Genomic DNA, 18625 nt, shown 5'->3' with positions numbered 1-18625 from the left:
TCTAAATTCAACAGAAGATCATATTAAATCCAATTTATTTTATTTTTAATATAACTTGTTTAGTTAACATTTAAAAATACTTAATATTCAAAATTTAAAAATCTAACTGAAATGTTTGAAAGTTAAATTTTACAAATGTAGAAAATATTTTTCGTTATCTTGTTGGATACACTTTATCGTTTATGATACTCTACAGCAACACTTATATAATTTTAAATAGTTTTAATGATGAATTAATCAATTAAATAATACTCAAAGATTGGTGTATTTAGTGAATTATTAATCATTATTATACTATCAATGGCACTGTTATCATCCATAGGCAGAAATTGAGGGGGGCTTGAGGGGTCTTAGCCCCCTCAAAACGTACAAATAAACAATTAGCCTCCTCAAATAATTGGTCACTTCCGGTTACTGCAATAAATAATAAAAAATATATGTTTATTAACTAATTTTTCTTATAACAAGAAATGCGTGTTGTGAAGAATAATATTACTCGCATTTATTAACTGGCAAAGCAGTATTAATTTAGAAGTGCGCTTGCGCATTCACTCATATACCTACATCCTACATGGTAATTAGTATACACGGACCTATGTTATTTTATTAGGGCGAGACCGTTTTCGACCAAAAACGTACCCTTCCCTTTTCGACCAAATTTAAAAAAAGTCTATTCCCTTTTCGACCAAAATTGTACCCTTCCCTTTTCGGCCGATTCACTTTTCGACCAAATTTAAAAAAAACGCCAATTCCCTTTTCGACCAAAACAAAAAGTTTTGTAATATGATATGTAAAATAAAGTAAATAATATACAATATAATAATATACTTTAGAGTTTAGTTTATACTTACAGAAAATTATTAAAAGTATAAGTTGTATAAGATGTGTAAAATATATAAATAAATATTTATAATATTATAATAATATACTTATATATTATTAACATTAGTTTTGTACTAATATGTCACACTGTACATAATATTTTATAAAAAGAATAACATAATAATATACAATTTTTGTCAATAATAAAATTATTACGTATAATAGTAATGTGTATAATATAATATTAAGAAATAAACTAATAGGTGTATAATTGTTCTAAAATAATGGCAAATATTATTAAAAATATAAGATATATTATATAAAAAAAAATGATATAAGGTCAATATAATTGTGTTCTATCGTCGTCTGAGTTTTGTTAGCGCTTTTCATTACATTTGTTTGAAATAATTGTTTGACACCAACTTAACAAAATCATACCTAAAAATATTTTAGTGATATATTTACTATTAAGAAATAAAAACGCATAGCTATTTTAATAAATTATATACTGTAGGTACCTGTCAAGTTGTCCGTTTTGATAATTTGATATATATTTTTCATTTTTGGATTTTCTCTCTCTGATTGATCGATCTTGAGTACGGTTTGGCAAGTGAACACTTCTAAGTTTTATATAAATTTCAGTTTGTACCTCATCAATTAAAACCGCAAGCAAATTAAATATGGATGGAGATTCTTTATAAAAGCTTCGATTGAAATTTGCATGGAAGGATTCACAGTTATTAGTCGTGCGTTGTAAACTAGAACTTGCTGATGCCCATATTTCTGGAGGATAGTCACAATCGTCTGTTAAATAGTTGTTAAGTGTGTAGTATTAAGTAAAATATAATAATTTTGAACGTTGAAAACTATAAAACCGATGCAACGAGTATGATACACGCACAGACACTAAAGTATTATTGCACGAGCATCGGTTTTACAAAAATTAAACAAGTAACGAGAGAATTTAATCAGTTATTGATATTTTATCTTGGCTATAAAAGATAGTGACTCTCTACAATACGTACAACGATCAGTCTATCAGGTACATACTACATAATATACTGATATAACTATATATTATGGTAGTAACCATCACAGTCGACGATCACCGATCAAATGATTAATGACAACAATTATATATATATAGGTTTTAATAATTTTCAATATGTACCTATAACATAAAATATAATACCTATATTAAACTTTTTGTATTGTATAATTTTGTTAATATAACATAAAATATAATACCTAGGTAGGTATATTAAACTTTTTGTATTGTATAATTTTGTTGTTGTATTTTTTATAAAATATTATACGCATTATGACATATTAACATAACATAGAAATAATGCTAATATATAGGTATTCTATTTTACAAAAATTATATACCAATTATTTTCTTTATTTTACATATCATATTACAAAACTTTTTGTTTTGGTCGAAAAGGGAATCGATGTTTTTTAAATTTGGTCGAAAAGTGAATCGGCCGAAAAGGGAAGGGTACGTTTTTGGTCGAAAACGGCTATGCCCTTTTATTATAACGCGGTTATAAATTAAGCTATATTAGGTATATTATATTATGTCATAATATGGTTAATTGAATAATATTGACTTTCAATTATTCATGCATTAATTATTATTGGTAATTGGTACCTATTGAATATTATACTACTTTGATTATATAATTATTAAATAAATGTAAACATTAAAATGCATACGATGATATCCATAAAACAACCATGCTCTTTTAAAAATGTATTTCTCTAACTAATTTATATTAAAAAGTCCATACAACCATTATTTGATTACTGTTTTCACAAGTAGAATATGCATTTGAGAAATGTATAGTATTATACACAAATTTCACCTCAATCGTAAACCATACTTTCAAATGCTTCTAAATACATGCCCAATTAAAAACTTTTATTATTGTAAAAGCAAATTACACCCAAGAAATGAAAATTTGTGTTTCCGATAAAATAAGTTCCTATACCAAATATTTTCTTATACAATATGAAAAACTTTTCAACTATATGTGTAACAACATAATAATTTTGCAATTTAATTGTTTCCAGCCTAGTGGCTTAGTTTACTAGTACATTTCATTGAAATAAAATTCCAACAAGATTTTCCAAAAATAATGTTTGCTAAATAATAAATATTAACTTTTCCGAATAAATATTTTCCATTTTTTTATCCCGTTTTTTGGATCACGCTATTATAGCATAAATATTGAAAAACATAGGTATTTAATGACCCGGGAATCAACTCGTACACAGCCATGGCACGATAAGCTCCGCGCTTGACATACTTTCTGGACAGTTAATTATATTAGAGCTAAATAAACTCGTTAAGATAATGTGGATGAATTGTTAAGTTTTTTTTTACAGCCCGCTAATTGTACTTCAAAGCGACTTTTCCGATTTTTATTTACATTATTGTCAAAAAACCGAATAATTATTTTTCTTGCGTTGCTCAATGTTCACTTCATTAATACTTCATAATTTATAATTATATATGCAAGCAGCAAGCATGCCCGCAGGATAGAATCCCACCCGGGGCAAGATCAAAATTCAAAAACCAAATCAAAAAGATTATTTTAAATTTTAATATATTTCTAGTGTGTCTTCATTCTAAAATAGCATAACTTAAATAGAAAAAAAACAACATTATGTCATAACAGAAGTCCCTTATATGCGTAGGTTTACAAATACAATATAAAATATTTTTGAATACCTACATATGTTATATATGTTGCAAATTATATTATATTTATATTAATTATCAAATAAAAGTTGTATGCGCCTTGGTTACATTCAAAATGGTTGTACCTATAACGTCTTCAATAATCATTTTTTGTTTTTGCTTTTTAACAATGTCTTTAATATGCGTGGCATTCAATTAACAATAGTTTTAAAATATTCCCAGTAGGACAATGTCCCCTTTGCCCCCCTTTTGGGTACCCTTGCTTGTATGATAATATCTATTTTAAAATCACTATAATATCTATTATTTACTAATAAAAATAAAACAAATTTATTTATTTTTTTTTTAATTTTCTAAAACCTAAGTAATAGAAGTCACTCAAATAAAATCATTTTTAAATTAAACTGACTAGTTATTGCAACCATCTTCTATGTTGATTGTTGATGTGTATGTATAGTGCAAATTGTTCTATATTATTTTACGGTGCCTTTGTTCCAGGACTCCTCGCATTATCGTAACAATTACATATTGACATTAGTTTTAATTCGTTGTGGTAGGAAAATAGTACATTTAACGCATACAGATACAAAACTGCAACAGAAACATTAAAATGTTGTATGTAGTTATCTGTTAAGGTAGGTATGTAATATCTATAAAATATAAGGACTAGTTAAACATAAATAAAATTCAATAAATTAGGGTGCTGATTTCAAATGTAGGAATGTCAAGCGTGTCGAACTCTCTCTACACTCTATATTAGTGCATATTATAATGGTAACATCTGTATTAACTATTAACATGATCAAACATCAAACCACTTGCTTTTGTAACTTATTTTTATTACAGGGTATTTACTCGTTAACCTTAACTGAAGATTACAGGAGGCGTATATATTGAGGTGGGGAGTCGTTAATTGAACCACAGAATATAGATACAATTAGAATAGATACGATTGAACATTTTTAAATTTACTACCTCCATCAATGAAAATATGTTTAAATTTGCATTACATACAGCCATACAGGTGGTAGTGCATCATAATATGTTTCTGTTATCTCATTGTAAACCATAATCATTTTAATCTCAAAGTATACCTAACATAGGGGAAACAAATTACTGTGGGTCATCACAGTTTTATACAATCTACATAATATTGTATATCGCCCATTTATACTCATTGTACGATGATCATTGCCATGATTACTATTGTATATACAGTCTGATGAATGGAAATGGTTACAAAAAAAAAATAGTGGAAGCTTACGTAAAAAAACTGATATCAAGAACAAGTCTACGGTGGGACTATTAGCTCCTTCATCTTCTGACTTCTCCTCGTTTTCCTCTCTTTTCTTGCGCTGTTGTGTCACCGCCTCAGCGAATTGACTATACATAGTCATATTTTTCCGATACTCTTTGACGTGGATTATCATATCACTCGGCGGGCTTTCGGTCGCAGTAGCCTGACGATTCCATCCATTATTGTTATCTCCGATCATCATACTCGTTTGATTTGACACAACATTGTCAGCAACGGGGGTCGCTATTTCGTTCGCTCTCGTCGGGTGAAAAGTCTCAACAGTTATTTCAGGTGAGCCATTTTTCAACCAATGTCTTCTTCTGTGTTTAAGTGTTTTGGACTCATCTGTCGAATCCTCCGGATCTGTCGAATCCTCCGGATCTGCCGAATCCTCCGGATCTGTAGAATCCTCCGGATCCATATTATTTTCATCCTCCAAATTATTTTTAAAACTGTTTAAAGCGCTAGAGTGACATAGCATAATATTCTACTATGTTTACACATAGACGTATAATAAATTATTTAGATTCTTCAAAAAATAGATGTTCTGCAATTATCTATATTGTTATTATAGTAGGTATCTACGTCCAAATTGTATTAATAGATTCCTGCGTGGTTTTATGTGTACAACACCCGACTGTGTATAGGTAATTAATATATTCCTCGCAAAACAATAGGTACTTAATGCATAAAATGAAGAAAAAGTAGCACCCTACTCAATATTTTTCCTCTGGGTACAAAGAAAATATATGAATCATATGTATATAAATAATTATGTTTTTGTTAATAATTAACCATTACAACAAAAATTTTATAAAAAAATTGATCAGAAACAAAAAAACATGTAGGTATCCAGTCCAAAAACGTATTTATGATAAAAATTTACTTCTGTGACTAAATACGAATATTATAATTAGTCATAAAGGTAAGTATGAATATATTGATAAAAGTAAGATATACATATGTCATTGTTATTTAAACAAATGATGGCTTACTAATAGAATTATGGATTTATAATTTTATAGTTTGTGCGCAAGTATTTTATTGACGAAGTGTTCTTTATTTATTTAAAAGCATACTTCATCTAGAATACTTTATAGGTAATTTAAATTTATAAAATAATATTTAATAATGGAAGCATTATTAATAATTATTACAGAATGTATTGTTATCATAAATTCAAAAAATTTAAAACATTTGTACTTTATAATAAATAATAATTTATTATAGAGTAGGTATAGTACCGTATGTACAGTTAATGGTGCATTACTTACTGCTCCAACAAGCCACATAGACGGAGCACATCTGTTCGCTACACAATACTGGCTAAACAATATATTTAACTTTTATTAATATTGCAACGATGATTTGAGTGTATAATAAAATCTTACGTGTTTTTCTTGATTACTCTGAAGAATAATGATAAAATTAGCCACATAATAATGAAGATGGTCCAAAGAACAATTGTTAGAGCTATCAATTTTCTTGATCTCTATGATAAAATTTGGTACAGATTTTAGTTATAGGCTAAAAATATTAATAATATAATAATAGTCTATGATATTCACTCAAAAAGTTTTAAATTGTATTTTACTAATTTTAAATTGTCATCTTTATAACTTATTTTGTTAGTTTTCTATAGCTTCGGCCGTGCTAGTAGGTATTTAATGCACCGCGTGTAAAAAATTGATCAGAATTTAAAAATTTAAAACTTTTTTTGAAGTAAAATTTAATACATTAGAAATTCATAAAACATTTTCTTTTCGTAACATTTGATAAATTAATAAAAGATTTCTCATACGTTTACTTAAAAAAAAAATAAAAAATATACCTATAAGGAAGGTGAAATAATTATTTTTTTATAACTATAAAATAATTTTATTATTTATTTTAAGTATTTTAGATTGACTCAATTATATTGGTATACAATGATTTATCATTGAATTCAAATTTAACACGTCCATTGTAAATTACAATTACATATCGACAACTACATACCGCAAAGTGGTATACCCACTTGTTCACATTGTAATAGATTCTGAACGGAGCGATAAATGTATTGGTTTTACAATGATGTGTTTTTTTTTAAGTTTTTTTTTTTGTATGTGTCTGTGTAGTGTGTACACGAAAAGTCGTCTAAATAATATTTCGATTTTCAACTTCAATATAGCTTTTCCGGTTAAAAAGTGAATCTAGTTGGTGCATTGCGAAGGTAAAATTTGGAAATTCTCAGTAGTTTTTGAAAACATCGGGGGAGGGGGGGGGGGAAATTAAGAAAAAACGGGAATTTTTATGCAAAATAAATTTTTTGAGAAAATCGATTATAGATATTGGTGTAACTCTAAAATAAATTACCATAGACACATGAAATTTTCATTGAATTGTTTATACTGGTATGTTCTTTACTTGATGACATTTTCAAAATAATATATTTATATAAGATATATATATTTAAATGATATCAAATTTATTATTCCGGGGTTAAACCAGAAATACAAAAATCGTTTATAATTGAAATATCCACTATCATAATTTATTTCTAATTTCTCTTAAAGCTAGATTTTGACGGTTTATGTGTACTTTTTTTTTTATTAATGTACTACCTAACTTGGTCTTGGGATTAGGAATGTTATATAGATTATGGAAAAGGTTTGTTCATCGACTATTTAGTAATACTCACAAAATGTATTTTTTTTATATATTATTTATTTCTTATTCCAATGAATAACGCTACATTTTTAACTAGATAATTGTTAAATATAAACTCTAAGAGCAAAAACGTAAAATCACGATAAAAAAAATAATTGTATTCTATACCTATTATTACCTAAACCAAAATCCAAATTCTATAAATAAATTACCATCTATGATTGTCTATTTATTCATTTAATTTAAAATTATACATAGATTAAATGATTGCGATAACTCTTTACAATGATTCCTTAGACTTATAACAAATATAAAAATATAATGCGATATATACGACATACGAGTAGATGAAAATTGTAGGGAAAAAATATTATCATTATAGTAACAGTTTTTATATTTTAAATTGAATTGCACCGTATTGTGCCTTAGTTGATAATTTTTAAATTATTCATACATTTTTAATTAGTGAGTTTACCTATTTATATTAAACACTTATAATTAAAAAAAAAAAGCGAGTAAGCGGGTATCGCTCTGCTGAACATTGGGGGTGGGGTGGACCTCTGACTAAGGTAGGTTAAATTTATTTAGGTATCATAGTATATACGAAAAACGATTCTGAACGGAGACGGTTTATCTGTTTAGGATATATTATAGATTATTAAAAATTTTCAAATCTTAGATTTAAAAAAAAAATTTTTTTATGAATATAATTTGCGAATTTTCGTGATTTTACGTATTTTGTCAAAATAAAAATTTAAATGCTTGTAAAAAAAAAAATGTGACTATGCATTACTTTTATTTTTCAACTGCTATTGTAAAAATATATTATGAGCCTTGTATTAAATTCTCAAATCTTAGAATTAAAAAGAAAAACTTTTATGAATTTCGATCTAAGATAATTTGAACATTGCCGTAATTTTTATGTATTTAGTCAAAATTTGAACTGTAAATGCTTATAAAAAAAATTTGAGACTTTATATTTATTTTATTTTTCAAATGCTATTGTAAAAATATGTTAGGAATTAGGATCCTTATATTAAATTTTCAAATCTTAGATATAAAAGGAAATGAAATAAAAGATACTTTATGAATTTCTAGTTTAAAATAATTTGCGAATTTTCGTGATTTTTATGTATTTTGTCAAAATTCAAACTTTGCAGAATGCTTTTAAAAAAAAAAAATTCATATATATATTTTTTTATTTTTCCACTGCTATTGTAAAAATATATTATGAGCCTTGATAGCCTTGAATTATGAGCCTTGAACCTCAAATCTTAGAATTAAAAAGAAAAACTTTTATGCATTTCTATATAAGATAATTTGAACATTGTCGTAATTTTTATGTATTTAGTAAAAATTTTAAATTCAAATGCTAATAAAAAAAAATTGTGCATATGTATTTTAATAATTTTTTAATTACTATAAGAATAACTTATGAGGAACTTTGTATTAAATTTTCAAGTATTTTGATAGGGCCAAAAAAATGTTATCGACACTTCAAAAAAAAATTTTCAGACAAATTGAAAATTTCAGTCGTCTATAAATATCTCAAAAAAAGTCAAAATATTTTGAAAATTAAATCATGTAAAGAAAATTCCAATCTAAATAACTTGTGAAATTTTCAACTATCTACGACTTATACTTTTTAAATAATTACAAATATTTAAAATCGTTTGAAGATAAATCGTTATCGTTACGCTATTTCGTAAAAATTTAAAATTCAAACACACTTAAAATTTTTCCCATAATGATGTTTCGAGTTTTCTCTATAGCTACTTGAAGGAAAACTAATAGAAAACTTAGTGTTGTATTTTTAATCCTTAGTTATAAACAAAAAAATTTTATGATTTTTCAACTTCAAAATTACTTGCAAATTTTCGCGTTTTCGACAGATTTCGTAAAAATTTGAACTATAAACGCTTATAAAAAAAAATGGTGACTTACAATTTTTAATTTTTTTTTAGCTACAATAAGAACAACTCATAGAGAACCTTGTATTAAGTTTTCAAGTTTTTTTGGTCGTCCAACATTTTTTTACCGACATATCAAAAAAAAATCTCAAAAAAATTGAAAATTTCAGCGGTCTATAAATAACTCAAACAATTGTGAAAATTAAATTGTATATATGTATATAACACTAACATTAACATTTGGTGAAATTTCAAGTATTTACAGTGATTAGTTTTTGAATTACAACCATATAAAAAAATCGATTTGGTCGAAAACTGGTTTTGCGTAAAAATTCCCGTTTTTCTGTCATTTTTTTTTTTTTGTTTTTCTCGATTTTTTTGAAAACTGTTGGAAAACGTGTACTTTTGAACTTTATAATGCACCAAGGATATTCACTTTTACATCGGAAACCACCCCCAAAGTTTGAAATTGAAGCATTATTTCGACTAGTTATACTGTACACAGACACAAAAAAAAACACACATCATTGTAAAATCAATACATTCATCACTTCGTTCAGAATCTAAAACATTAAATACAGAACATAATTAAGCTAGTATTATTTTATAACGTATATACTGATTTAAATAACATGTTCACTAAGGTATATAAATTATATTATCTTTTGCTCACAATTAAAAGTTATGTTTTATATTTCTAAGTCTAAATATTAGGTTCTCATATTATAGTTAAAACAAATAATACAATAATTTATAATATTACAACTTACCATATAAGCTCCTACAACCGCCATAGTCCAAGTAAATAGTAACAAGAGTAAAGTTCCAAGTACGATTAATTTCTCTACACAAAATAAAACAAATTTACAATAAATTAGTCATGTATATAAAACTAGTATTAATGGCGTATAAATATGAGAACTATAATACGATTCTACCAACCTGAAAACATACTTGATAACTCGGATGTATTCACCCCAAATATCGAAAATGTCAAAATCTAGAATATTTATTTATTTTAAGTTAAGCAAACATTAATAATAATAATATTTGCGATCAATTTATATTAATTTTAGGTACTTAATTCTTAGGGAATTGTTACTCACTTTTAACAATTTCTAAAATACATATATTTTCTTACAAAAAGAATATTTAGCGGAGAACCATAAGATCAAGATAGAATTATGTAGACTGGATTTACCTACATGGATATTTGAAGGGATATTTGTAATCAAATGTCGCAGCTGAAATGTATATTTGGTCTAAGTACAAAAATAATATAATTTATGTTTTTTAAACATTAGATTGAGTTTTATATTGTATTCACAAGGCAACCTCAATCGCGACCACGATTTAAGAATTTAAGATAGTATTAAAGGAGCACACAACACAAAAAAAAAAATATTTAAATTATTTTTAAATGTTAAATTATTGTAGATATGGCTATATGAAATGATTTAGTGAAAATCTGATGCAAAAAAAATTATTACTTTAAGAGATATTATAAAATGTAAAATAGCCGCGTGACGTCATTGGACCCTACTCTTCGTAATCGCCTATCTTATACGTGTAAAAGTTCCTCACTTCTCACAACGATTTACCCACCTAAACATTTTATTTTCGAAAGTTAATTTACGTATAAATGTGTGGTTTTGTGTGTTTAAGACGACGCAAGAATCAGAATTTCTATATGACGTTTAGATTTTTAAATATTTAAAATCTATTAAAAGTGATATTTTTGTTAAACGGCGATCCATGGCGATTTAAACACGAAATAAAAATTCCAAAATTTCTCTTTTAAGATTTTAAATATTTAAAAAACTAAACGTCATATAAAAATTCTGATTTTCTTTTTCAATTGCTCATAACTTATTGAATAATGTGAGTAGAAACGTAAAACTTATAACTTTATCCTTATAATTGAACATTCTTTCAAATGAAAAAAACTTAATTTTTGTGTTGTGTGCTCCTTTAATATTAAAGTAATTACCTTAAGAAACTAAGAAAGAGAATAATATATTAGAAATTTGGAATCTATCTTAAATCAAGGTGGCGACTAGTTTTTGGTTGATGGCTGTTATAAGACGCTCAAGTAACAATTTAACCATTGTCATCGAGTTAATTTTTTACACGACAGCGACCTGTCGTGTAGACGTGTAGTAAACCCAGGGGTGTATGTATTGGAGGGTATACGCGGATATACCTACGTCGTATACCCGGATCCCTATTTTTAGATTTATGCGTATACCTTTAAGAAAATTAGACTTTTATGGGTATACGCACGCTTCTAATTTATCATCAGACAATTCAGTCATATTATTATCACCAAACAAAAATAAAAACTTAATAATAATAATAATAATCATCTAATAAATTAATACAATTATATTTAATTATAACATTAATAGGACATTAAGAGGACGCTACACCCGCATGTGTTGTCTCCGTCTCACAATTACGTAACATTGCAAAAACTGTTTTGCGCGGAAAAGAACCGAGAAAGCTACAGTTATAACTAAGAAACGAAATTTTCACCACATAAAAAGGGGAATTTTGTCTGTGCAATATCGTTTTTATTTTTTCGATACCAGAACTACAAAAAAAGTTATTCATGTTTAAAAAACACAAAATTAATATATTATAAAATAATAAGAATTTTTTTTGTATAAGTGATATCGAAAAAATAAAAACGATATTGCACAGACAAAATTCTCCTTTTTATTTGGTGAAAATTTCGTTTCTTAGTTATAACTGTATCTTTCTCGGTTCTTTCCCGTGCGAAACAGTTTTTGCAATGTTATGCACTTGTGAGACGGAGACAACAAATGCGGGTGTAGCGTCCTCTTAAGTGCACTGTCCAAAAATAGCCCCGTACCCGCATAAAGTTCGATTAATTTTACCCGACTTCGAGTTCTTGCGAAGACGATCGGAAACTGCCAATCAATGTACAGCGGTTCCCAAAATGTGTAGGTACCTACTAAAGTTTCAAAAATATATTGTAAGCCACTGCTTTATCGTGTATACCTATTACCTACACCGAATTTTAAACCGGCCGCGGTGTGTCGTGTATGGTTATTCTAATAGTTAAAAATAGATCCGTAGTCAAAAAATCGTGTACGATTATTGATAATATAAAACGTACGTAATTTCAAACTAAATGATAATGAAAAATGACAATAATAATATAATAATTGTTGATTTATTGTGTTATTAATTATCATCCAACCAAATTATAAAATCGAACTATTAGTTTCTTATTATATTAATTCTATTAATTTTGTAAAATATTTTACATTTAAATATATTATAATTTATAATATTATATGATCGATAATGGATAATAATAAACGTACTGCTACTTCACAAAAAATCACTAATTATTTTTCTCTGTCGTCGACAAAAAAACATAAACCAACACCAACTGATGAGGAAGTTGCAATTACTAATAATCTGTCAGATAGAAAAAAAGTAAGTTATTAAATTGTTTATGTAACCTATTTTAATTTATATATTAATTTACCTAACTGACAGAGTTACATTAAAACTGTCTTTTAAGATTTTTGTTTGAACAGTACCTAATAATATGTTCTTTATTTCTGTGTGTAAAATTAGTTAAAATTAGTTAAAAAGAACTTTCTAATTTATCGTCGAATCTTCAAAATCAAAAAATAACTCTCATGGAAGCAGATTTAAATATTAAAAGATCAATTAGAATTTTAGAATCTTTTAAAGATAATATAGGAGATCATTTGAAAGAAGTTGAAGTGGCAAATAAATAATAATGATATGATTTTCAAAAATGTAAAACTAATAAATTATTCAAAAATTGTACCAATTAAAAAAAATCAGTTCATAACTAATATCTGTAATAATCTAAAAAGTAGATTATTAGAAGATACAAATGACTTAAGTTTGATGAAAGACATCACAGTTCTTGATAAATGTACTTGGCCAGTTGATATACACTTAAGATATGGTGAAGAAGAAGTCAAACGTTTGTGCAAACGTTTCATGTTAAACAAGAACAATGCAATAAACGGATTGAGAGTATACATTGATGAAGATAAATATCCTCAAGATGTATTTTCAGAGTTGAATAACTGTATTAAAACTTTTCCTTGCTCAACTGCTGAATGTGAGCGTGGTTTCAGTGTTTTAAACTTAATTTGCACAGATCTTAGGTCTACATTAAGCATAACTAATATTTCAAATTTGATGTTCATAAATATAAATGGACCCCCCCCCCCCTTAAGTTATGGAGCCCTAAGTCCCATGTTAAAAGTTGGTTACTTCAACACAGATCAGCAGATGACACTAGAACAAAAAAAACTACAAAGAAAGAAGAAGATACAGATGCCTATAAAAGAAGTTTATGGACAATTGTTAATTCTTTAAAATGATTTATAATAATATTTGAATTTTGATATGTTTGTTGTTAACATAGATAAATAGATAATATAGACTAGGTAATAAATATTGTATATTAGGTATTTAAAGTTGTTTATTATTTTATATACATAAGTAGTCCATTATTTTGCTGTACAATTATTTTTAAATTGATAATAAAAAGTTATATTATTTATGATATATATGAATTGAATTAATTTTAAAAAAAATAATACAATGATACTTGGTATATATTACACACAGTGGAGTATATAGGGATTAATTACATGGTAGGGGTGATTGGTGAATATATGGTGAACGGGGGTTCGGGGGGCGTATATAGGGGGGTATAAACGCCACTGCATATACATATGAAGGGTAAGTGTTTGTAATAAAGTAATAAAATATTATTAAATACTAAGTGTAATGTTTTTTCGAGAAGAGCGAGAACATTTTTTAAGGTAAGTATATCGTATAGGTATATAGGTATATTCAACTACTTTTAGGTGCGTATACCCATAAATGTATTTACCAATACACCACTGAGTAAAGTTTATTCAGTAAATTCACATATTTGCGCACAGATCAGCCTTCTAGATTTTTTTTTTAACGACTGAATTGAGTATAGAATTGTAGGCACCTATATTATATTTTATAAAAACGCTTTAAATTACTAAGACCTAAATAGAACAGATATTATAAATTATAGGTACCTCCTACATAATGGAATTGTACAATATTATGGCGTACATTTACAACACAGTTTTCGGAGAAATATGTCAAATTCGCCACATTAAATGAAAACTTGATAATAATATTTAAAAAAGTTACAGATAGGTTACCGTAAATACAGCTGCTAAAAATGCCACTCCAAATTCTACCGTGAAAGATGGAACACACAAAAAATTATAAATAAAAAGATTCATCTTGGTATCTTGTTGTAAAATAATATATTTTATATAAAACAAAATTGTTATAAAATATGATTTATCTGTTTATTATAATTTATAGTTACTAGGCATCGACCTGGACAGTTAGCAAATCTGTATTTAACGGGGAATCTATCGATGGGGAAAATGAAATACCTGTTAGTAATTAGTACAATTTATTAATTGATAAACTCCCATTTTTAAGACCAATAACCAATTATAGGTAAGGTATATTTTTAAAAAGGGAAAATTAAAATATATGTATATAGCCATATATATACATATATAATATATACACCTATATGCGTTATATTTTTATTATAATAATTTGTAATTAAAACTATAAAATATTTTTTAAGTTTTAAGATATTTCGTATCATACCTATATTTGTATTCGACAGAATGTGGTATCAGTAGGTAGTTAGTCTATGTGGCTATGTCAAAAATGTATAGGCGAATATAGGGAAGAGGTGAGGAGCTAAGCACCGGCCAGAATATTATTGTTGTCTATTTCAGTCACGTAAATGTATTTGAGATTATCATATTGAACTTAACGTGTAAACTGACTATAATATCCCAACAAAAACACTTCGTCGACTCCGTGTAAAAAATTGCTAAGTAAAAAAAAACTAGTCATCTATAAGACTTAAACATTATAAAGCTGTGATATCAAGAATAAATGCTAAGTAAATTAAATTTTAAATCAATTGATTCTATATTTCTATCTCAATCATTTATTTACTTGGCTAGAATTTACTTTCTTTATAAATTAATAACTAAGACTTTTTTATAAAACAAATTTAGTATCATTTGTCATGGAAATTTTTTAAATAGTCCAGTTATGAATAGACATGTTTATTTGTCGAAATATATAAATTCTAGCCAAGTAAATAAATGATTGAGATAGAAATATAGAATCAATTAATTTAAAATTTAATTTACTTAGCATTTATTCTTGATATCACAGCTTTATAATGTTTAAGTCTTATAGATGACTAGTTTTTTTTTTACTTAGCAATTTTTTACACGGAGTCGACGAAGTGTTTTTGTTGGGATATCAGTAGTTTTTTTATAACATATTTTTATGTACTGGCATGTAATATGACGTAATTTTTTATGTTTTTATTAATTTATTTTATTATTATGTTTGTTTATTTAATACACTCTAATTTTTTTTTAAAATCATATTCAATTTTTTTTTTTAATCATATTCAATTTTTTTTCCATTATTATAATATGTACATTTTTACCTCCTCGAGGCCATCGTTCAAAATTTATTGCAGTGTAATTACATCGTAGCCATTTATTTATTATCTTAATTAAACATTCATCCATACACAATGTATTTGTCGTTTTTTTTTCTCAATAATTTCTCCTTTTTCGTAACTTCTGTTTATATGTTTTAGAAACCATTTTAGAAATAAAGAATCACAAATTATAATATAAATAAATAATATAGTAGTATAGCTGGTAGTATGGCCTACTACAATTACAACAAATAAAATGAGATGACAAATAAAACGTAGTTTTTCTACCGGCGCGGCGGCTATACGCATCTACATCGAACGTCGCCAAAAATATGAATGTCATGACAAAATAATTTTAATTAAAATTTTTTATTTTTTCATGATGAATGTCGATAACAGAAATTACGAATACGATAAGCAAAGACGCGGGCAACGCCGGGAACCGCAAGTCCGCAAGTCGCAACCGCTGCCCAGTGTACGACCGCGACGAAAATGTATACGGAATAGAGGGGGTAATACGGTCTCGTGCGCTGCTGCGTGAAACGTAATAACACTAATAACTAAAAACGGTCAAGCACAATATCTTTTTGCTTCAAAAATACTTGATTTTTTTGCTAATATATTCGTTATTATTCAACCAATTTTTTCGAAAATGACAAAGGTATAATCTACAAATCATGCCCGATCTATTGATACCACAAACAGACCAATCCGTTCATTCATTAGGTCTGTAGCCCTGGCTAAAGAAAACGGGCAAATTTACACACATTCAATGGGCAAACTCTGGCTCGTGTAATATACTACGGTAGTGACCGCTTAGCTTTTTTTTTACTTAGCTTCGCGCCACTACCGTCGCGCTGGATAATACCTACTACTAATATCATCACTTTTGTAATTATTTATCATAATCGTGTTTCACATCAAATATCATAACAAATAATATAATTTTAAATACTGAGCAGAGCTAGTGAGTTGATATTTTTGAGAAGTAAAAATTGAAAATCTCCTGTAACCTACATATTTTAATAATAATCAGGAAAGATAAAAAATAAATATGGAAATATTCGAAATACCGGATTTCTTACGCAAATACGCAATACCAATTTTTAACAAAATCTATATAGTTTCTTTTGGCGTAGGTTACTCAAAAACAAATAACCATTGACACCTGCTTGAATTGTATTATATTTTTGAGCTATTTTTAGAAATATTATGAAATTTTCGTAGGTACCTACCTAGTTTTTTCTAATTTATACATCGATATTTTCGTTTCGTCTAAAAGTTGAAAAATGTTATTGTTGGAATCAAGGTTGCTCATAAGTTGTTCGTAACATTTTTTTAAACTAGAAAATTGTACAATCTGTAAAGTATTGATTTACAATAAGCGCAAGTACCTATGCAAAAAAGTTATGAAGTTATGTATTAAATTTTGTAATCCAAGTATTGACGTCTAGTTAATATTATAATATAATATTGTAATAATGTAGGTAATGTACAATAGTCAATAACTGTTGATGCTAAAATGATAAGCTTTTTTTTATACCTACGACCCTCTATAAAGAAGTTTCACTTCGACTTCGTCCGTGCGTACACGGAAAAAAAGCAGTTGCCGCAACTATTTAAACATTTCTACTAACCCAAGATTTAGAGTTTCTATAGTGACAGCAACTCATTTAGTTATAAAGAATTTTTCCTACTATTTTCAAAACACATTTTTTAATGCAATTTTATTTTAATAATAATTATAAATTAGCATTGACAGAGAATATGACCCTACAGTTAGGCCACCTCATAACAGACCCCTTGTACCTAAGTCCTAAATGGCTGCCCAAAATAAATTATTTCAATTTTTTTACGTTATTTTGAAAATTTAAAAATATTTCGTCTTATTAAATTGAAATAATAATTATAGGTAATAGGTATAAAATACAATTAATATTTATAAATATAATTAAATATCTTTATTAAACTACTTACATTTCAGACAAATACCTATATTAAACTTTGCATTTTTTTTCTTGATTTTTTCCAATTTATAATGATTTTGTTTTATTATAAATTATAATATAATATAATTATATTTCAATATTTGTATGTTATATATATGTATATAGTAATTATATACATATATCATAAATATGTTTATATGTATATAGTTATTATTATTTGGATATTTTGTGAACATATTTGACGATTTTTTTTAAAGTAATTTTTAACTATAAATATTTTTTCTATAAATATCAACAAAATTGTATTTGTTGTCCCAAAGTGCGTGTAAAGGTAATGAAAGGCTCTTCATATATTGTTACTATAGCGGTTGAAAAATATTAAAAATGCATTGGCACAATTTTTTTTTATAATTATTTAAAGTTTGAACTTTGACAAAATGTATCAAAATCTTGAAAATTATTAACCATTGTAATTAAAAAATTATGAAATGTTCAGTTTTTATAACTAAGGATTAAAAATTTAAAATATAGATTCTCATAAATTATTCTTATTATGGCCAACAAATCTAAAAAATATATAAACACAGTTATTTCTTATAGATATTTAAAATTGAAATTGTGAATTTTTATTTCTTTATTTTAAACTAAATTAAATTTTTTAATTACATCTAGATTAGTATTCTTGCTCTACGATAAGAGGTATTACCTCAGTGTATAGAGCAAAGCTAG

The 18625-nt window shown here is 26.5% G+C and overlaps 1 protein-coding gene across 2 annotated transcripts; it reads right to left on the bottom strand.

The window, feature by feature from the left end:
* Positions 1–566: 566 nt before the first annotated feature.
* Positions 567–11941, bottom strand: LOC149061633 (uncharacterized). Of its 2 annotated transcripts, XR_016189726.1 has the most exons (8): positions 10328–11941; positions 10156–10229; positions 6218–6318; positions 6101–6152; positions 4794–5259; positions 3939–4120; positions 1341–1626; positions 567–1260 (listed from the first exon to the last, which is right to left on the bottom strand). XR_016189726.1 is itself a non-coding variant. In XM_089217311.1 (6 exons), the coding sequence occupies exons 1-6, from the start codon at positions 10335–10337 to the stop codon at positions 4008–4010; spliced, it is 816 nt and encodes a 271-aa protein (XP_089073437.1). In that variant the 5' UTR covers positions 10338–11941; the 3' UTR covers positions 3859–4007. The 2 variants fall into 2 exon arrangements, 1 of the variants encoding a protein (XP_089073437.1); XM_089217311.1 differs by lacking the exons at positions 567–1260; positions 1341–1626 and having other exon boundaries at positions 3859–4120.
* Between the last annotated feature and the right edge of the window lie 6684 nt (positions 11942–18625).

This window comes from Diuraphis noxia, unplaced genomic scaffold (assembly GCF_037042655.1).
Source record: "Diuraphis noxia isolate RWA-SAM2 unplaced genomic scaffold, SU_Dnox_SAM2 contig0001, whole genome shotgun sequence".
Taxonomy (NCBI): Eukaryota; Metazoa; Arthropoda; class Insecta; order Hemiptera; family Aphididae; genus Diuraphis; species Diuraphis noxia.
The sequence above is the reverse complement of the archived record's forward strand: the minus strand, read 5'-3'. Positions and strand labels throughout refer to the sequence as shown.